This window comes from Ylistrum balloti, unplaced genomic scaffold (genome assembly GCF_031769215.1).
Source record: "Ylistrum balloti isolate Yb309-2 unplaced genomic scaffold, AGI_CSIRO_Ybal_v1 Utg371852, whole genome shotgun sequence".
In the NCBI taxonomy this organism is placed as follows: domain Eukaryota; kingdom Metazoa; phylum Mollusca; class Bivalvia; order Pectinida; family Pectinidae; genus Ylistrum; species Ylistrum balloti.
In genome coordinates, this window is record NW_026782918.1 from 71,189 (window position 1) to 94,354 (window position 23,166).

The 23,166-nt window shown below is 34.7% G+C and overlaps 1 protein-coding gene across 1 annotated transcript; it reads left to right on the plus strand.

Moving 5' to 3' along the window:
* Positions 1 to 3,905: 3,905 nt before the first annotated feature.
* On the plus strand, positions 3,906 to 21,572 carry LOC132563768 (glycoprotein-N-acetylgalactosamine 3-beta-galactosyltransferase 1-like). Its single transcript, XM_060228521.1, has 4 exons — positions 3,906 to 4,092; positions 17,525 to 17,611; positions 19,514 to 20,178; positions 21,327 to 21,572. Exons 1-4 carry the CDS (start codon positions 3,906 to 3,908, stop codon positions 21,570 to 21,572), a joined length of 1,185 nt encoding a protein of 394 aa, XP_060084504.1.
* The last annotated feature ends 1,594 nt before the right edge of the window (positions 21,573 to 23,166 follow it).

Sequence of the window (23,166 nt, forward strand, 5' to 3'; positions counted from 1 at the left end):
TTTAATGAACTGTGTAAGAAGGAATGATGTGTTGTGCAGTTATAGTGCCAGACATGAGCGTTGACTACGACAGATTGTTAAATCAATTTCTTCTCTTCCTCTCCCATCTTTTCTTTCCTTCCTTTTTCCCTACTACATTTTACATTTAAAAATGATATGTAACTGTACATAGCTGTTGTCACATTCATTAGGGCTTTTCACTAAGTGGTGAAAAGACCTATTGTTTTTGTTCGGTTTCTTATTATTATTATTATTATTATTATTCCAATTTTGTGGGTTCGTAATCTTTTTCATAATTTTCATAATTTAACAAATTTTTAATTTTTTTTCAATTTTGAACTTTTAAAAAAAAATCTTCTTCAGATCGATGCAGAACGTCCTTCCGATGAATTTAGTGTTTTCAGTTCTTCTGAAACGTTTACCATTTCCGCTGTACGCCATTTTGAACATTTCCTTTGATATTTTAAAAATGCCGACAATTTGGAAAAACTCGATCTAGATCTTTACCAACGGGCTTTTTTTTTGAATAATTTATATCAGAAAGGTTTCCCCAGATGTCCTCTACCATTTAGTGTCATTTACAAAATCATCAGAAAAACAAAATGGCCGCCATGACGTCATATCCGATTTTACCTAAATAGCTGTAACTCAATAACGGCTCAAGCTATTGACTTAAGCTTAAAGCAGTTTATAAACATAACCCTGCAAACATATTTCGTCTGAAAAAAGTTTAGATAAATGGTGAACTTCCGGTTTCTGGTAGGGGTCAAAGTTGAAAACTGCAATTTCGGGTTACTAACTTTGACGAACTTCTTCTCAAATTCTATTAGGTCTAGAGACTTGATATTTCATATTTAATATGTCCAGTCAACAGTCTATAAAGGGTCGTTATATGAATGACCTTGGTCAACTGTCAAGGTCACAGGGGTCAAATGTCTTAAAATCTTAAAATGACATTTTCTCTATAACCAATTAGTATTGAAACTTAATATTTTGTTTACATCATTATGTTATCAATTCCTAACAACAGACATCAGACAATATTGCAAAAAAAGACAACTTCCGGTTTCTGGTAGGGGTCAAATTTGAAAAGTGCTATTTCGGGTTACTAACTTTGACAAACTTCTTCTTATGTTCTGCAAAGCCTTGAGTCTTGATATTTCAGGTGTAAGATGTCTGTTTGATTATCTATCAAGTTTGTTAACATAAATGACCTTGACCCACTTTCAAGGTCACAGGGGTCAATTATGTAAAAATCGTTAAATGGTAATTTCTCCATTGTTAAGCTGCCCAAAGTCTTCAACTTTGGACATAAATATTCTGTGGACATTTCCTGTCGAGAGATATAAGAGAAACGTACCTCAAATTCAACGTCCGGTCTGCGGTAGGGGGTCAAAGTTGAAAAATGCTATTAAGGGTATCAATCTTTGAAAAACTTCTTCTCAAGTTCTGGAAGACCTAGAGGCTTGATATTTCATGTACAAGAAGGATATGTAACTGGCAACAAAGTTTGATAATATAAATGACCTTGACCCACTTTCAAGGTCACAATTGTCAATTAACTAAAAATCGTTAAATGAAAGTTTCTCAATTTCTAGAAGGCATGCAATGATGAAAATTGATTATAAACCTTTTGTGCAGACTTCCTATTGATTGTCATAAGGAAAACTTCCCTCAAAATGTCAACTTCCGGTTTCTTAAAGGGGTCAAAGTTCAAATATACAAAATAGGGTACCAGTGTTCAACAATCTTCTTGTCAAGTTTCACAAGGTCTAGAGAACTAATATTGGGGATATATTGATCATCAGATGTTACATTATAAGGCTTGCAAATATGAATAACCTTGACCGACATTCAAGGTCACAGGGGTCAAATATGTTTGAACCTTTAAAAAGTGTATTTCTTCGTTATTATGTAGTTATATCTCCTTAACGTTTCAAGATACAAATTTCATCTTTGGATATGTTGTAGAGATTAACAAACAATGAATCTTTCTCATATATCGTTATCAGGATAAATGTCAACTTCCGGTCAACTTGTCGCCAAAGAAGTGAAAAGCCCGCCAAATTGTTAACAACAATTTCTAGTTGTATATATTATTGTGGAGAGGGCTCTTACAAGTTGTGATAACTTGTGCCCAATCCATTTGCTTTCGGCAATAAAATATCTTTAAACTAAACTATAGACATTGTTAAACATTGTAGTCTCTCAGACTTTGTTTCACTGGTATCTCGATTGGCCAATCTGTGTTTAAAGAGATTAAATTGGAAGGACAGGGTAAACAACTTTTTTTGGTTTTGTTGTTTGGTCGCTGGGTTCCTCGCTCCGTGTACAAACAGGGTCATTTTGAGGGGTGTCTCCTGGACGTAACTGGTTGCTACCTCACTGAACAACATACAGACTGTCCGTCGCATACCATCCAACGCAATAAAAATAAAATGTGTTGCCCAAAGCTACAAACACATCAGTGCAGGCCGGTCCGTCTCTTAGCTTCTTTAGAAACACAAATCATCATGAGAAATAAGGTCAAACCACGCACCTCTTCATCCGAGGGAACGTTGACCAGCGCTCTAACCGATCTGACTTCCGATGAAGAGCTGAGAAAGCAGGACCAGTAATTTGTCCACACCGATCGACAAGCACTTTCTTGGAATACCTTCAACACGGAAACAATATTATGTAATACTTGGGATACCTTCAACACGGAAACAATATTATGTAATACTTGGGATACCTTCAACACGGAAACAATATTATGTAATACTTGGGATACCTTCAACACGGAAACAATAATAAATAATTCTGGGAATACCTTTAACACAGAAACAATAATATTATCGAGGTAATAAATTGTTTATTATTAAAAATGCCCTTTTTCTGTCGATAGAACCAGCATTATTTGATAAACAACAACGTAACAAACATTTGATACGCAAAACTGTAACTCTCCATGTCTGGTTTTGTACGATATAAAATTTCATTTCCTGGTCAGTTTTAATCAGGAATTCGCTGAAACTGTTTTACTGTCATTGGAGCATCTGTCATGTCCACAAGCACGTGTATCATTAATGTTCACAGTAGGAGTTGGAGTATGCCAAGGACTTACCAGGAAGGCTTGCTCTCCAGGGGAAATTAATTATTCAGTCAATCTGTAATGCTGTTATATAGATTTGTTATTATAACACGGAATTGTGTGTATAACGTAACGGTAGGAAAAAACCTACGATAATGTTGTTTTAACGAAATACCAACAGTTTAGAAGCAGTGAAATAATATTTCGACAGAGTCGTAACACATGCTATGGAATATTTCTGGTGGTAATTCTAAAACAACCTCATTATTGTGTGCCAGAACCGGAAAGGTCACTTTAATGCTTTTGCTGTCAGAAAGGATCAATATCCATTTGGGTTTATCTCCAAATTAGAAGAAAAAAAATCGATTTTTCCTACTAACTAGTTGTCAAAGGATCGTTTAACAAACACGTATATACTACATATATTTCTTTGTTGGCGTTTTTCAGTCATTATATCCGAAATATTCTAGGTATTTTTGAACTGCTAATTTAGCTGTATTGGCAATAGATGTCTTTCAATCTGATATTACTAGCAAGTCGTAGTATTAATTATTTATAACTGGCCAAACGTTGTAACTCTTCATTCTGTTGTTACTACAAAGATAGCCCTAATCTGCTGCCTTTGTAACGTTTTCATCTTTTCAGGGACGTTCACACCTGTTTTATTGTTATGTTTTTTTATAACTGTGCACAAGGATTTGTTTAGGACCTTTCCCTTATCGACTACCGACTGTATACACTGCGGTCATTTAACGGGTTCGGTCACGCTTGCACTTGGTGTTGTTTGTTCTGTGGTCGAATGGGTTCTTATGTGTGCTAAAAATAACTGCATATGACGTCTGAGATAGTCGAGGTCGGTCCACATGTCGTTGGACGCTCGTGTGTGACAGGTGTTCATGGTCAGCAGTGCCGGACACGGGTCAGAATGAGAACCATCAAGCTAAGACGGACGTATTTGTGGGCTTTATTTATACTGGGATTGTATCTCTACGTTCACCTTCTGTACATCAAAAATAAAGGTGAGTTATACAGCTAATTATGTGTGGTAGGTGACGGCAAGTTTAAACAATCGGATTACAAACGTGAGCAATATTTGCGTTTGTCACCGGTGGTTTGCTACCTGTGTTTTACTGGCCTATTGACCTGTCTGTTGACCACGTATATAATACATTATTAAATATAGCTGTTTTAGGTTTAATGAAAATTGATACTTTGTATGAATCAATCTTTATCTACCACAGCATAAATACAGACACATCTTGCTGTCATTGCAACACATGTGTAGCGAGTGTTTGTCCGAATCGTCTTCGGACATGCCGACCGTTGTCAAGTACTCACGTGTGAAAGTAATTGATAAGCGGTAGCTAGACCGAGGGACCCTGATTTCTGGATGTAGGGAGAGGGACACACTTCCTTACACATGTAGCTGTAGGTACAACATTGGGCAGGGAAGTTCCGGGAAGGAGGATTGGAGATTCTGAAATCGTATCATCTCCATTTACGCCACAGACCACCTGGTATTTTTTTTATCAGGAATGTAATTCTAGGTATTGTCCCGGACCTCCACACCTCTCTCCAAAATAATTGGACGATGGATGGGAAACCCTTAAGTACATGTAACCGTTATTATTAATGATCAAAACTCTGGATAATGTATCCCCGAAAACTCCAGTATGTATGTCTATTCTTGCTTGGTAAAAATTCTACCATTATGTCCTTTTCGTGATTCAGTTTAAATTTCTTTATTTCCAAATACTGATATTTTTTATCATGCAATATATACATAGGTAAATGTTCCATTAAATCACCACAAAATGGCGGAGACCATAATACTATTATCAACTTGTTAAAGAACTTGTTAAAGAAAATATAGGACGATTGTTAGTGAAACCTATCAGCAACTGATCAGGCATTTAAGATCGGCTTTATGTTAGGAAATTTTAAATACATACAAAAGTGTCTAAAGTTTTGAATAGTTTTACATGAGAATAATTAAGTTGATTTGAATACATATGGACGACAGTAAAAAGTTTTTTTTTTCAAGTCAAGTATTTAATTCCTGAAGTCTTTTGACTTGTCAGACGCAAATATTGCATTCATATTACATTAAAATACACAAAGCAGCGACACGATACACAGAGAAAAATATTACATGACGTCAATCTCATACCAATATTACATAAAATAACAATATATATGACGTCATTCTTACCATACATGACATTATACTTATGAAAATAAGGGCTACCAGCATAATGGTGTTGATGTACTTGTTGTGACCAAACCAACGCTTCATACAATCTAAATTTAACATTCTTTAAAAGGAATTGATCATGAAATGTTTTTAGGATGTCCTTACTGTTATACAATGACGAACACAGGAGAGTATACATGCACTAATTACACAAGTCGTGATCTTCACCTATTTTAGTTTTGTCAGTATTTACTGTTAGACCCCACTTGACTGTATAAATTGCTAGTGAATTTAACATATTTTGTAACCCCTCAGCCGTTCCGAAATCAGCACCATATCGTCGGCATACATTAATAAAAACAAATTGATTTCTTGAATTTCTATTGATGTACAGTTGTCAATTAAAAATTGCATTTCACATAATTATATTACATATAATGAGAAAAGAATGGGAGACAAGATTTCCCCTTGGAATAAACCGTTTTCACAATCGAAATATTAGGACAAAGTACCGTTATATTTAACACAACATTTAACATATTTATTTAATGACCGTATAATTCTAAGTAATTTACCGCCAATTCCATCCTTAATCAATCTGTACCACTAGTATTGCCTATTGACGAAGTCAAAGGCTTTTTTGTAATCAACGAAACAGCAATAAAGTCTTTTTCTGTTTTTCAATGTATGATTAATAAGTGACTGAAGCGCAAATATTGTGTCAATAGTAGACAAATTCTTTCTGAATTCAAACTGAGCAACTGTTATTTTATTATAATTGTTATCAAATTTCAACAGTCTTTCATTAAATATAGAGGTGAATAATTTCCCGATACAACTAACTAACGTTATACCTCTGTAATTGTCCGTTTTATTAACTTCACCTTTTTTGAACACATGAACTATATTTCCAATAGACCAACCTCTCGGGGGAAAAAAACCCGATTTGAATACACCATTAAATAATTTGAATAAACAGGGGACAATGATATTATGACAGTTAATGCAATATTCATTTGGCACGCCCTCATTACTAGCTGCTTTATTAGGTTCAAGTCTGTTAACAGCTGATAGTTTTTCACCTTCTGTTATGTCTACATCAAGTTTATCAATTTGAGCTTGGTCAATGATTTTATCGTATTTATTTTAAAAAATCACCAATATTTTTATCTGCAGTAGGCGAGGCCCTACTAAGCGATGAGATATGTCAGTAGAAGTCGTCAATACCAAGATCAGATTAAGTTTTTTTTTATTAAAGGTTTTTGTAAAATTCTTTAGGATTATGTTTGCGTAAATAATTCATCACGTTTTCTTGATTACATTTATAATCTTTTTTTCAATAAATATTTAAGCTTCTTGTACTCTGACTTCTTCCTCACAAGACATTCTCTATATCCAGCTGATTTACATGTATTCAAAGTATATAGAGCATTCTTATATTAAACATATCTTCTTTTACAAATATCATTAAACCAAAGCTTATCTCAATGGGATACTTTAGCCTTTTTAGAAAAACTATTTGGGCAAACTTTTGTGTACAATAAGGGGTGATCAAATAATTCAATTCGGAGCTTTGAGTAGACTGGACACAAAATGAAATGGGTTAATCCTCGACACATGCCCTGGTAGGCACCTGTTTGTATAGTTGACACAAAAACTTGTGACTATCTAGTGAGGTTACGATGTTATCAATACCGGGATTAAAACGGAAAAATTTGCTGATAAATTCTAGGTAACGGCGGAGGTTAAAGGTGATAGATATACTCTGTAACAGTGTAACAGTAGCTGAGTCAAGTTTGGTGTCTAGAAATGAAAAAAATGAAAACAGAATATTTAGAATTGTACGTTATGTTGTGTATATTTACTTAAACTAATATGTTTTTTACAAGTAAACCTTTCAACACTTTTACGAATGATAATCACGTGCTTTTATATTTACATCAAAATCATACTATATGTATGTAAAATTACGTATTCTGTCATTGTGAGGGAGTCTGTCAGGGGATCGTATTCATCGTTATAAAAGTTTGTATTGTATTGTACTGAAGAATTAACAAACGATTAACAAAAGAAAAATTAAAACAAACTAAAAACCAAACAGATTTATACCCAAACACATCCAGGAAGATAATTTAAAAAAAAGCATATTTGGTCAACATTTTATTTTCAATACGTTCGCCTATATCCAATGAAGAGTATGTAACATAAACATTAAAGACTTAACAAGATTTCCGACAATACTGAAATGAAATCCGCCCATTATCGACCTGAACACACACATGTAGTAACACTGGTATGAGATTTGTGTCCTTTAAACGGCCAAGGCCATTTAAGTGCGCGCCAGGTTTGGGTGGTGTACTTATTGAGTGAACAGTATTATCATTATTACAGTATTAAGGGCCCGTCAATACATAACAGATCATTAGGGCCATCAACCGGTAAAACACAGCAATCCAAAAGGGAATAACATTAAACAAACTAAAATGTAAAAGACAAATGATAAAAATCTTAAATGGGTTTGTTAACACAAAATATCAAAATGGTACGTCATAGTCTATTATATAAACTAACATAGAATTTTATCAATAGTATATCTACATAGTGTATACACGTATACGTACCAACTTACATAATAACATTGATCCAAGAATGATTTCTAGTTAGATAAAGGAATTAAACTGCATTACCGTATTATGACTGAACGTCTAACATAGGGTTGACTGTCTAATGACCAGATAAATGTTTGTCGGTTGTAATGTTGTCTCGTCATTTTGATACTGGATTCGTTTTAGTAGACATAGCTGGTGACTATCCAGCTGAACAACATGCAGGAGACCCGTCGCATGTCATTCGCCACGGATAGAGAGCGGCAAAACACACCTCGGATCTTTTCCTGAAATCACGGTTGGCAACTGACATTCCATTTCAGTTCAAAACGAATTTCTCTTCAATGAAATTCTCTCAAATCAGTAACTTCAAAAACATCATATTAGATATCATAATTACATATGTGTACTTTTTATCGGGGTTATTAATTGAAATTTTCAACTTAAAAATGATACTTAAAAATAGTATTTTCAGGATTTAAACATTCTCTCACATCACCCGCTTTTACTTGGCATCTTATCACTATCTATTGATTATAACGTACACACATATATATTTGCTAAGTTTATGAAGCTACATAATGTCTTGGCGCTGTATATATTTGCTAAGTTTATCAAACTACATAATGTCTTGGCGCTGTACATATTTGCCCTGTCGGTTCGAATAACTCAAGATTAGCATAAATGAAATACTTTAGAAGTAGATAACAAATAAAAAATGTATTTATCTTTAAAACAGGGACGGCATGTATCACGCGCTCTATCTATGTAAGGACTCAGTACATAGTCTTACTATAGAATGGCTTCCATACTTTTGATTACCCTATTTTAGAAATATATATATGTGTGTGTGTGTGTGTGTGTGTGTGTGTGTGTTTGTGTGTGTGTGTGTGTGTGTGTGTGTGTGTGTGTGTGTGTGTGTGTGTGTGTGTGTGTGTGTGTGTGTGTGTTTGTGTGTGTGTGCTTTTTAACTTAATGTGTGTGTGTGTGTGTGTGTGTGTAGTAAAACACACTTGTACTTCTGTATAAAAGTAAAACACACGTGTACATCTGTATAATAGTAAAATAGACTTGTACATCTGTATAGTAGTAAAACACACACGTGTACATCTGTATAAAAGTAAAATACACGAGTACATCTGTATAATAGTATAATATACATGTACATCTGTATAATAGTAAAACACACACGTGTACATCTGTATAATAGTAAAATACACGTGTACATCTGTATAATAGTAAAATACACGTGTACATCTGTATAATAGTAAAACACACACGTGTACATCTGTATAATAGTAAAACACACACGTGTACATCTGTATAATAGTAAAACACACGTAAACATCTGTATAATAGTAAAACACACGTGTACATCTGTATAATAGTAAAACACACACGTGTACATCTGTATAATAGTAAAACACACGTAAACATCTGTATAATAGTAAAATACACGTGTACATCTGTATAATAGTAAAATACACGTGTACATCTGTATAATAGTAAAACATACTTGTACATATGTATAATAGTAAAATACACGTGTACATCTGTATAATAGTAAAATACACTTGTACATCTGTATAATAGTAAAATACACGTGTACATCTGTATAATAGTAAAACACACACGTGTACATCTGTATAATAGTAAAATACACCTGTACATCTGTATAATAGTAAAATACACGTGTACATCTGTATAATAGTAAAATACACGTGTACATCTGTATAATAGTAAAATACATGTGTACATCTGTATAAAAGTAAAATACACGAGTACATCTGTATAATAGTAAAACACACGTGTACATCTGTATAATAGTAAAACACACGTGTACATCTGTATAATAGTAAAACATACTTGTACATCTGTATAATAGTAAAACACACGTGTACATCTGTATAATAGTAAAACACACGTGTACATCTGTATAATAGTAAAACACACGTGTACATCTGTATAATAGTAAAACATACTTGTACATCTGTATAATAGTAAAACACACTTGTACTTCTGTATAAAAGTAAAATAGACTTGTACATCTGTATAATAGTAAGATATACATGTACATCTGTATAATAGTAAAACACACACGTGTACATCTGTATAATAGTAAAATAGACTTGTAAAACACACATGTCTGTATAATAGTAAAACACACACGTGTACATCTGTATAATAGTAAAACACACGTGTACATCTGTATAATAGTAAAATACACGTGTACATCTGTATAATAGTAAAACACACGTGTACATCTGTATAATAGACACACACACGTGTACATCTGTATAATAGACACTCACACGTGTACATCTGTATAATAGTAAAACACGTGTACATCTGTATAATAGTAAAATACACGTGTACATCTGTATAATACACACACACGTGTACATCTATATAATAGACACACACACGTGTACATCTGTATAATAGTAAAACACACGTATACATCTGTATAATAGTAAAACACACGTGTACATCTGTATAATAGACACACACACGTGTACATCTGTATAATAGTAAAACACACGTGTACATCTGTATAATAGTAAAACACACGTGTACATCTGTATAATAGACACACACACGTGTACATCTGTATAATAGTAAAATACACGTGTACATCTGTATAATAGTAAAACACACGTGTACATCTGTATAATAGTAAAACACACGTGTACATCTGTATAATGGTAAAATACACGTGTACATCTGTATAATAGTAAAACACGCGTGCACATCTAAATAATAGTAAAACTGACTTAAATTTCCTACTAAGTAGCCCTTTAAACTGGAAAATTTTAAGAAATTATCATCATTTTTCTGAACTGAATGAGGATATATTTAAAATAAATGGAATATCATTTTGAAAAATAAGTTGATGGGATTATCAGAATATTGACTTGCGATACTTAAGAGTATACTTATATATTATATCTATATCCTATAGGTACTATAGGTATTAAGACGAATATTGATATTTAAATTCCTATTAATATCTAGTTGTTATGAAATACTGATACGATTCCATATCGCACGACTGACTTATTTACTTGTTGGTAATACCACAGTCCTCGAAAACGTGGCTTAGAGAGATAAGATAAAAAATATGACACAAGCTGTGACAATAAAACTTGTCTCACCGTTCCAACCCCCTCTACCCTAACAAATGTCACGTGTCATCACTACGATAACGTGTCTGCTTTCGCTTATCGCGGGTCAGACGATCCAGTTGGAACAGAAATATTCCATGCTAAATGAAGACACGTGAACTTGGTGGGGGGATATTATATGTTAAGCTTATACTACACAGTGATTGTATTGAGGAGAAATCGATTAATCGTTAATTAAATGTATTTTAACCACAGGAAGTGGATGTTATTTAACTCAGAAGGCGTCAGTTAATCGTCCCAACTGGTGTACAAACAGCAATGTTAAAGTGTACTATATATGATATTGCATTTTAGCATGTTTTGATTGGGTGATTGAAATGATGAACTTTGACCGTATATGCGCTACACACACTCGCGGAAATTAAAACGACCAATAAGTAATATACATTCGTTTTACTAAGAATTTGATTTTCAGTTAGGTTTCTTTCGTTTTCAGCTTTGAATATAGGAAACCTGTTTATGTCTAGTCATAATTTGTAATGACTTAAAATTTATCCCAAGTGTTTCTGAAATTGCCAGTCCTGAGTATGAATGAGCGACATTGGAATAAAGGTAATTTCAGTACACTTCAGCTGATGACGTAACACGTAGGTACAGAACACGTTAATTCAACTTCGGAATAACTCTTTTGTTGTGGTAGAAACAGGTTACATAAACTTGTGGTTGTAGCATTTACCTTATATGAAACCCACTCGTTTTGTAACCTCTGTTAATTCTAGCTCATGTTGAATATGATAACAATGATAGCGGACGACCGGGGTTCGACCCCGATCTGTAACTTGCATTCATCTTGTAGGCTTACTCGGCCCAACCGTACTAAAGTGACACCAATCACTCTTAAAGAGTATATTTCAATGTGTTTTCCCTGCTTGAATGCCTGTCAGAGCGAGACTAAAACGTAGCCATGAATGCTCTCTGTAATTAACGTTTATCAATATGTATTTCAATGGACTTTTGTGTGTTACAGATCGAGATTTAAAAATCGATAACGTGAAAAATGTATGGACGCAATTCGTTTGGTCGATTGGTTTCGTCGTTTCAACAATTTTGGGTCCGATTTGAGAATTATGCTGACTTGATCCAAATAAAGGCGCTATTCGTAGCGAGCACAGCGTGCGCTTTATGATATTGTGTGGGATAATTCAAAATCAACAAGCTTAAGCTGTCTATACGATCAACTTTAAACGCAAGTGTGGCTGGAACTTTATTACCCACAATATACTTACCGCAGCACGCATTGAAAACTGTCGTCTCGTTGAATGAATAAAAAATATTTTGACCGAAAAAAATATCTTTTTAATCTTTCACATAACATATACTTTAATGTTTTGAAACGCATATAACAAATATTTAGTTTAATATTTACAATTTTATCCATTCAAGATTTGACGTTTGTTCTCCGATGAACCTGATTTCCGGTTTAAGCTCCTGTAACTATCGTCACATTCTTTGAACGAGACTATATCGTCTTTACACGGAAACAGCCGAAAGGTCCCGATTTGGCGTAAAACCTGTCCCGTCTCCTAACTACGATCAAACTGCAAGATGTGGGTGTTCTTGTATATTTATTTAGATTTTTTTATCATTTTTTTGTCTAGATATGTTGCCATTCATACATTTTTATTGAATAAACAAATTCTTTCTTTTTTGTAAAATCAATGATAACAGTAAATATCATTCTAATACAAATGTGAAGCTGACGGCTCTATTTGTTCACTTATTTAACAGGTCTTATGTCCGCTATTACGTCCGTCCATCCTTGCGAGCCTCCGTCCGTCCGAGGGCTTTTTCAGGCTACAACTTTAAAACCGTTCCACTTAATTCAACAAAACTTGCTGTGTTTATTAACTTAGTGTGCTCGTTGTGTCTTTTGCTATTGATGGCATTTCATTTTTCATCTTTGTTGCTGTTACCACGGAAACATAGTTTAAAAAACAAAATTAGCGTTGACTTTCCTTTCCGAGCAATAACTTTAAAACCATTCCACTCACCTCCACAAAACTCCTTGTGTATATTAAGTTTGTACCATAGTTATTTTGATTTTTGTTTCCATGGAAACAGATAACCTTCATCACAAATGTCAGATTTCTGGCCAAGTGCACTGAAACCGTTCAAGATAATTGATTTTTACACTTATGAAACTATCTTTTGCTATGGGGGAGTTCTCCATTTCAATTCCTTTTCCGTTACCATGGAAACAAATAACATGTCGCAGCTATATTAGCCCGATGCCACTTCCGGCTTATTTTATTGAAATATCATGCCAATGACGTCACTTCCGGTCCAAGAAGGGTCATCCTGAAAAATACTGATACGTTGAGCGTAAGACTATTCAGACCGGGTTCGTGTCTTAGTTCCTAATGAATGTGTTGATAAAAATGACTGATTCTGTTATATTTTTCAAATAATATTTTTATCATTCAAGACAAGACTTGTTTACAATCCTGAAGCAAATCTATAGAACTGTCTAAACTTTGTCGGAAGCGTTTCTTATTTCGAGATGAAATCTGTTTCTTAATTTGTCTCTCATATTTTACTTCCAAATCATGTCAGGTATACTACAAGAAATACCAGACATTTCTACAAGTTTTCAAAATGTGTTTAATCAGATTTTGAAAACTTGTAGAAAAAACTTATTATTTGAAGTTAAGTATCACAATATGATATACATGTTGTGGATTTGTTCCACAAAAAATCGTTTTCCCGGGATATGTTATCCAACTGTGAGAAAAAAATGAATTTTAACTTAACGCATATGAAATTCACAGTGTCACACCGCTTGAAATAGTGTTCTATCAACAACTCACTCGAGAACCACTAACTAGATACCCTACACACAGTCATTGTTAAATTTCGTTTTCATTTGTATATGAAAATTTAGTGCATTGTAAATGTGTCATGTCAGATTGGCCTGTCAGGCTGAATTTGAATAGTGATGCCCATCGGTCATTCACGGCCTTTATCGACGTTATCGCTCTACCAACCCTGGAGACCAGAAGAGTCCAACTGTTTACTGTGCGTGTGTAGTGTTAAAAACACCCGCCTGAGGATTTTTAGTTATCAGTAAATTGACGCAAGGTAAACACGACAGGCCTGTCTGGCAGGAAGGAACTTGTCAAAAAATAGACTATAAACCAAAAAAAGAAAAATAGAATTTAACAAAAGGATATCGTACTAAGGTAGATATTTCTTTGCTCGGGGTACGTCTCCTGTTTTGAGAAATTTGTCTGTACATATTGTCATTACACCGTCTCGTCTTTTCACAGTAACAGATCAATTAAATCAAAAATAAATAATTGACTACGTTCTACAAAATACACAATAAGATAGCCCCTTCTTACTTGGTAAATCTACTTCCGCCCATTAGACGTGACTTAAACATTGAATTAAGAAACCCTGAGAATTACCAAATACCCCACAGTCGTCTAAATATTATGAAAAAATCCTTTGTGCCGTCGTCTATAAATTTGAGGAATAACGTAGATAATTCTGTAAAAGCGTCCCGTCCTTAAATACCTTCAGATCTAAGCTTTCTCCTGTAAACATTTCAGTTCCAGATTATTTACACTCTGGCAACCGTTTCCTCTGTTATACATTGTCGAATAAGGAACAACTGTAGTGGACTGCGCTCAGATTTATTTAGGGTGGGAATTTGTCAATCTCCAAATTGCTCTTGTGGAGACGTCGTTGAAGACGCAAGTCACTATTTTCTTTCGTGCGCGTTATTTTCTAATTGTAGACGAATATTGTTTGATACTCTATATGACCTAAACGTGATTTTTAACGTAGAAACCATATTATGGGGTGATATTAACTCTTACTCATACCAAACTTATTGCGAAATAATAAAATCACTTCAAAAATATATTCAACAGTCCAAACGATTTGATGCTACCTAAATCTTTCCAAATGCAGTCAACCATGAACCCACCTCCCCCCCCCTCCTCTCTCTCTCTCTCTCTCTCTCTCTCTCTCTCTCTCTCTTATTTTCCAGTATTATCCGCTGACAAACTGATTTAAACATTAAGTCTATAATTCTGTATTTTTATGTTTATTGTATGAACATATGTCACGTGTTGTAATATATTATCTGTGCTGTATTTGTGGAGAAGAGTTCATAAGTTGCAAGAACTTGTCTCTTATCCATTTGTCTATTTGTCGACAAAAAAATATGTTTAAATCAAATCAAGAAAATGCTCTTTCAAATCTGTACTCTATTATCTGTAGAAAGCACAGCGATACATGGACGTTGTAATTACCGAGAGGACTGTTTGATATCGACACTAGTTTCACTAGAAGATAAAATTTAAAGGGACGCATTTGTTTATCTTGTCCCAGGAACGCCCATTCTTGTTGTCTGAGTGCGATTTGGTTTCATTCTATTTCAGCTGTATAGAGATGAAAGATACCGGATATTCCTTCCGTAAATTGCGCCTGTGTATTTCAACATATAATTTTGCAGAAAAATAAAATGAATTTCGCTATGTTAATTATCGGACGATTAAATTAAAATTGTTACATTTTATACTTAGTATCATTGCAATTATATTTCACACTGTAAGGTGAATAATACATATCATTTACGAAATGTTTGATCGAAGCGACCCACGCGGTTTTTCGTAGATACATTTTCGTATGATCACGACACGTGCCAGCACCACTACTTCACAAGTTATCTGTACATACAATGTGTTTATATGCATTTCGAAGTTAATCTTCCTAAATCAATTTCGGGATGAATTCCTTGCCAGATATTTCACAATGAAAAGCGATTTCTCCATTCACACACATGGTCTTTCATTATTGATCTCATTGTCAATAAGATATTGACATGGTCAATAGACGACCTTGTGGCTGTTAGATATGGTCACTGACGTCAAAATCACACGAAAGGTAGTGTTCCTATGGCTGTTGGCAGGGCGGTGTTCGATTTCTGCCTTCCCCTCAACTTTATGGAAGTACTCTTTCATTACAGGAATACTCCATTTCACGCGCCAACAGGAAATTAAATTTGTGAAATAATTTAACAACAAAGACTTGTTGTTGTTGCTGTTGTTGTTGACTAACTCTTGAAAAAGTTCTACATTTTTAAAGTCTCTCTGTTTTATGACGCCTAAATGAATGTATGTGTGCTATGACACCAGTCCTAAAAGGGAAATGTTCAGGGACCAGTGACTGTAAACTGACATTTGGCGGAACGAACTAGTAATGAAGCATGCAACACTCTGGCTGTGTTAAAATGTACTGAGCGTTGATTTAAAAAAGGTGACCTGGACAAGAAATTATTGTTTTTTTCCCGGACCCCAGGCCCCATACCCCACCCCTATCCCTCTCATACTACCACTATCCCCTACCCACCACTACTCCTCACTCCCTACCCCTATTCCCAACCAACCCCCACCCTCTCTACTAGCCCCTCTCTCAACCCTACCCCTACACCCTACCCCTCACACCCCACCCACCCCAACACCCTCTCCTAACCCCTCTCCCAACCCTGTCCCTACACCCTACCCCTACACCCTACACCCTACCCCTACCCCTGCCCGCTATCCCCTACCCCTCACACCCCACCCACCCCCACCCCCTCATAGGCTCTATGATTTCCAACTGGATAAAGGCAAATTAAACATTAACACACCTTTGGCTGAAGTCGCCTTCATCCTGTTAGCATTAATATCCCCATGAATGTAACTGTAAATCAGTTAAATTTTTAAATGTATATTATGTATTGATGAGGAGGGCGACATGACTGCATTAATGTGTTGCTATGCTTAACAATGTGTATTGATATCGCTTTGAAAATATTTGAATAGCACACGGTAAACTATCTAACAATCAATATCGATTTGATATACTTTCTGCTGTGAATGAATAAAAAAAATCTGTTTCACTGTACCTCAGATTATATCAAATGTTCTGAGTACAGCGTTTTCCCGTATAGCAGGGATACTATTTGAACCAGGCTTCGAGTTAAACGTTGAACTGATGGATATATTGCTTTCGAATAAAGGAGAAAACAGAAACTATCAAAATACCGACATAATTAATGGACTATTTGTAAAGCTGTCCAGCACAATTCTTTATGCTCCTGGGTGGACAATTAAACATGATACCTTCCAGGAAAATAGTCCCATTTTGTAAAAATCGTTATATATGACATTGTTACCAGTAACTGGAATACAAGTATACCTGTAGTATATTTTCAATAGAATGGAATAGATTCTTCATCATCCTTAATAATTATGACGTCATAATTGTAATGACGTCATGATCCTCCTCTTTGATTGAAGATCCCATTGATCATTAAATAGTTGATACATTGCTACTGCAGAGAAAATACAAATGTATTGCTGTTATCGAAGGACAGACAGAAGAAATATCCTCGAATGAATGACAGCTGTAATCATCTGATCAACCACTCCTTTGACTGTGTAATAACTTGTTTCTCCAACTTGTGTATTTTCAGGGATGTGGTTCGACTACGAGAACGTTTCAAGTGACATATCGTCTATTCAAAGCTATCGGCCCGAGGATATCGAAGACGACGACACAAGTAGGCAGCGTCATTATCTAAAGCAGGAATGCGCATGAACGTTTATCTATTAAATGCCACAAATTTTTCAACTTTCCGATAAATATTGAAAGACAAGAAGTATTTGAATGGAGAGTTTCGGTATCTAGTGATAACTATTTTTTTAATTAGCTCATAAATAATACCACTGGGTGGGACTGTACAATGTGTTTACCCTTTCTTCAACACGTGCGTCCCTTCCCGTTTCGGTCTGTTCGTCTGTCCGTGTATCACTTTGTATAAAATTTAATCCTGTTATCTCTTATCAGCAAATCTAACATTTCCACATTAAAGCACATATGGCAAATATTATACAGAGTTGTGGCCCTTTAATTATTTTCAAACGACGCACCTTTTGTTAAAGTGGTTTAAAATTTGACAATATAAATCTCGTGAATCAACACTCGTGATGCTTACCCAGATTTTAAACAAATCTAATGAGACATCGATTAACAAAAAATACAAACAGATGAATCGTTAGGTAGCACTGAACAGAAATAAGGAGCTCAATAAACACGTTTAGTTATCAATAGTCGCTACGTAAGAGAATGTAAATGAAAATCTTCAAATCTAATCTCTTCATTAGATTAAATTTAGGTTGTTGCTGTCCTTTGTTAACAGGATGTAGTTATCAAAGTCGGTCTTAGTACGTGTATGCACCGACGAGTAATTCTGTGGATTTGGTGACTGTCATTTCCTAATCCAGTCGGCGAAGAACTGACTCTTTACTGTACACACATTGCGTTCTACTTATCTAAAATGTTCAGTCACACTGTGTTTTACGTATGGACGTGTATTTAATTGATCTTCTATTTGTTCCCGTACCCTCCCGATAGATTAAAATGATTGGATATTGGCAGAAAAAGGATAGCGTGTCTCTCTGTTGTAGACTTTCAATGGAATTTAAACGGTTTAATATTTCTGGTTTTTTAAAACAACATGAATGCCGTCATTGTATTTAGATCGGTAACAGTCCTTGTGATCGCATTGTTTAAATTAATAGATTTATAACAAAGCAAATAGTGATTATAAAGTTCGTTAATTTTTGTTAACCTCGTTGAGAACGTACCCACTATGTACAGAACAATAAATCCTGTTTCAACACACACGTATCAAATACCACAAGGTGTCGCTAGGTATTTGTAAACGACTTCACTTCGCTGTCTGACGTCATTTTCTTACAATAAAATACGTTTATGGCAGTAAACGCGTGTAAAAAAAGTGTCTTAAAAGTTATATGGATCAGAGACAAGTTCTAGGACTTATGAACTCTTCTTCATAAATGAAATTACAAATAATTAATATACTGCACGTGACACATATTCATACTATTAATATGAAGATAAGTAATTCGTAGACGTACAATTGTCAGTTTAAATCATTTTGTGAAAAGGAGGAAAAGATGAGATGATAGGATAGAAAGAAAAGAAGAGAAAAAGAGATAGTTTAGATTTTGTATCAATTCTATATCAATCCAATGCCGACTACAAACAGTTCAGAATTAGGTAGTGTTAAAACACCTTGTTTTATAAACTTTTGAATGGATTTAACAATATAACAATTAGTTTCATATGAGTAAACATCACTGTCGCCCCATACGATAGTTTCTATATTAAAATCTACGTCTAAATCATACAAAGTCAACACTGTATTTTTTAGAGTTTTAAGTAAATTATTAAAAAATCGATGTTCCAACCTCACACATAACTCTATGGAGCTGTTTGGGAAATTTTGATATCATTCAGTGGAACTTTAAGCTAAATTTGGTAATAAACTATGTATGTAAAATAAGTATGTTGAATTTTTGTGCTGTTTAGTTTGTGTTTGTGAACCATATTAATGAAAGCAATCTGATTTTTATTGATATTTTTGATATTTTTACAGTTCTAGTCAACACATCCTTGGCAGATGACCTTTCGAAAAAGGTCAAAGTCTTCTGTTTCATCGCTACAACGACGTCAAATTTATTGACAAAAGCGAAGGCTGTGAACGATACGTGGGGCAAACGTTGTGATAAAATTCTATTCGTGACGTCATCACCGTCAAAATTGTCCATGACGATTTCGTTTAACATCGAGGACTCCAGAAGTCATTTAACAGGAAAGACGATGTCGATGATTCATTACATCTATCGTTATCATCTAGACGAATACCAGTGGTTTATGAAGGCTGATGATGACACGTTTGTTGTGATGGAAAATCTCAAACTTTTGTTGTCAAAATGCGACCACCAAAAACCTATTTATCTTGGCCATCATTTTAAAGTACATTTAAAACAGGGTTATATGAGTGGCGGTGCTGGTTACGTCATGAGCCAGTCGGCACTGCGCATGATCGTGGAAGACGGCCTACAGAAAGATCTTTGTCCCCGTGATGGTAATGATGAAGATGTGGATGTTGGGAGATGTTTGGAAACTGTGGGCGTTCAGCCATATAAAACCACGGATAAATTCGGTCGGGAGACATTTCATGCCTTTAGTATACTTAATTATATTATAGGACCAGTCCCTGTGTATCTGTTGCAGTATCCACATAAGCCGGCACGGGCGGTAAGTTTTTTTTGTTTTGTTTTTTGTTTTTATCGAAAATATCATCTTTTAAGTCTTGATTATAAAAAGTCATATTAAAATTTTCGAATGTCATTTTTTCCACTTGTTTGATAACTATACTGCAATATGTAGGGCTATTCTACAATTGTACGTTTTTTATCGGCAAATGTTTTCCTTCTCTGCAGAGTTGTCGTTCCTTTCCGTCGGAGAATGGAAACAAAGAGTTTTCACGATTCCAATAACAACATCGTTTCAAAATCAGAACTAAACAAAAAGTGCTGAAAATTATCATCACAACAAAATGCTTCTTGTGATATGTTATCTGTGATTTTTCAAAATAATTAATTTCGTTTACACATGAAATGTATACTTGAATCACTAACAGATGTTTATTTTTATAGATGGAAAATAACAATCAAATAGTTCATCTTTTGAAATTCTTTCCTGATTGAAACATTGGCGAAATCTTAGCAAAAATTATCGAAACAAAATATATCATTCAATTTAAACCAAGTATATATAAAGTCTGACTTTCTCATCAAACGTTGAAATATGAAATTGGTACAGCTTATTTTCATTTTTTTAACGGTTCTGAAAACGGATACAGTTAAGTTTGGTCTGAAAAGTCGTGTCACAGTACGTTTCGATTTTTATTTTCTATACTGATATCGATATTCAGTATCGAGACAAGATCTCGCGAGAACTAGAAACGTCTCCAGAGACCTTGAAGTGATCAATGCCGTTATCAAAAATTAATTTAAAATGTAGTTGATATAAAATGGTTTCGTTTCAACGAATATACGTGTCGGTGAATGAGTTTGTGCATTTAAAAGAGGAAGACATATAGTAGTGGGAATCCCTCGGTCTGTTTCGTTAAATATGGTGAACTGTGTGTCTGGGAATATCTAACATATATTTGCCGCTTCTGTTAATTAAAAAACAGTCACGTTCCACTTAAAAAAATCTTTGGAAAATTCTAATCAGAGAAAAAATGATAAAAAGGTGGAATTTACCTAGGTAAGATCAAGTCATTTATCATGACGAATGAAAACAATATATACAAATGAACCTATAGTTATATCTGCACGTAATCACAAATGCTCTTACAAAATTTCGTTATATAATTACATATTTCATCTCGTTATCAGGGAAAGAATTGTTGCAGCCAACTGCCGATCACGTTTCACTACACATCACCACGTATGATGTATATAACGGAATATTTCCTCTATCGGACCGCGGTCTACGGGAGACAACTCGCCACAATTGATAGTGACTTTTTTAAAGAAGAAGTCTCCCGCCTTGACAAGGACCCGGGTTCGGTTTTTGTACCCTACGGGCCTCATGGAATCTCATTGGTGGATTCTAAACCAAAGAAACAAAATGGCGGATGAATATCCAAGGGAATTAGTAATGGTCGGAATCTCTTTCTGGGAAGATGGCGGCAGGTCCGGTACAGATTTTTCCGGAAATGATGTTAACATCCTTACACATCAAAACCAGTACTGTGATACATACAAAGAAATTCTGCGTTCAGCAAAATAATCACTTCAAGAAAAGTTTGTTGAATTTGATATTATCACCGTAAATGGACTTATTATCTGAACTGTCTGTTCTCGGTCCATTCGATGACGTTCTATTGTTTAATGAGTCCTCTACTGAACGCGACAGTGTGATAGGCTCAGCCGGTTAGAGCGTTGCCTACGTTAAGAACCGAGGTACGTGGTTTTACGCTCACTGTCGATTTATGTTTCTCGGGTAGCTGGAAAAAGGAATTGTCTGTGCTGACGTGGTGATGTCATTAGTCCAGACACTGATTTCTCTGGAAGGTTTTTCATCGGGCCTCCCGTATGTTATTCAGTGATTTACCAACTAATACAACGTGACCCCGGCTGAAAATGTTGAAGTGACGTCACTATCGGCAAAACGAACGAGAGTTGATCTGGAATACAGTAAAACATCGCAAAGTCGAATTCCTTGTGACTATATCCGAGTAATTCGGGTTCGAGGAAGTGAGGTTTTTACCTGAAATTATATATATATATATATATATATATATATATATATATATATATAACTTAATTGTGCATTGCTCGACTTCTTACTGAATGCAAAATCTGCCTAAAATAGCCAATGTTACAATTGAGATATTTTCAGTTAAATTTCATTTTCACTGTGGTATTCAGTTTAAACATTTTGGTGTACTATCATCAACATGTTTTGCATGTACAAGCATAATCATAACCACAGATCTCCAGGGAGATAATTTCACAATGAATTCATTAGCAACCGTAAAATATGTCCAATGGATTTGCCGAAGTTATTTTTAAGTGCACTTTGTTGTCTCGTTTTAACAGTTATTTTTGTTTGTTTATTTATCCGACGGGTAGACTGCAGGATGGTTTACTATCAAAGCTGACTTATGAACTTATTTCTTTGTAAATAAATTCATTTATTGAATAGATCGATTTTAATGTTGATTTTTAATACATCAATTAAGACTTGTTGAGATAAATAACACATAATGATAATAAATAACCAACAGGAAGCACTGATCAAGCTGATAATGTTCAGATGTCAGAACTCCGACATTATGTATTTAAAAATAACTGATCAGTTCTGTCGATAATTATATAATAAAATAAATTTTCAAATACATATTGCACATGTCTTGAAGTACAGTGGCCGTTTTCTATCCAACGTCACGTGAATTATCCGGAATGACGTCACAGGTGACGGCAGCGCACGAGAAGGTGGCGGTTTTCAAGATTCTAGACAGATCATATTGAATTAACCGGGTAAATAAAATAGTTAGGTACACGTAATCATAAAATTCTGCTACCATTATTACAATGATCTGTGATAAGTAACCGAGCAATTACAAATACAACATAGTTAAAATAATATTAAGTCAGATATGACGTCAAAATGGCGGGCGTCACCCCATTAAACAAATGACCAGTATGTCGTGCGTATTTCTGTTAAAGC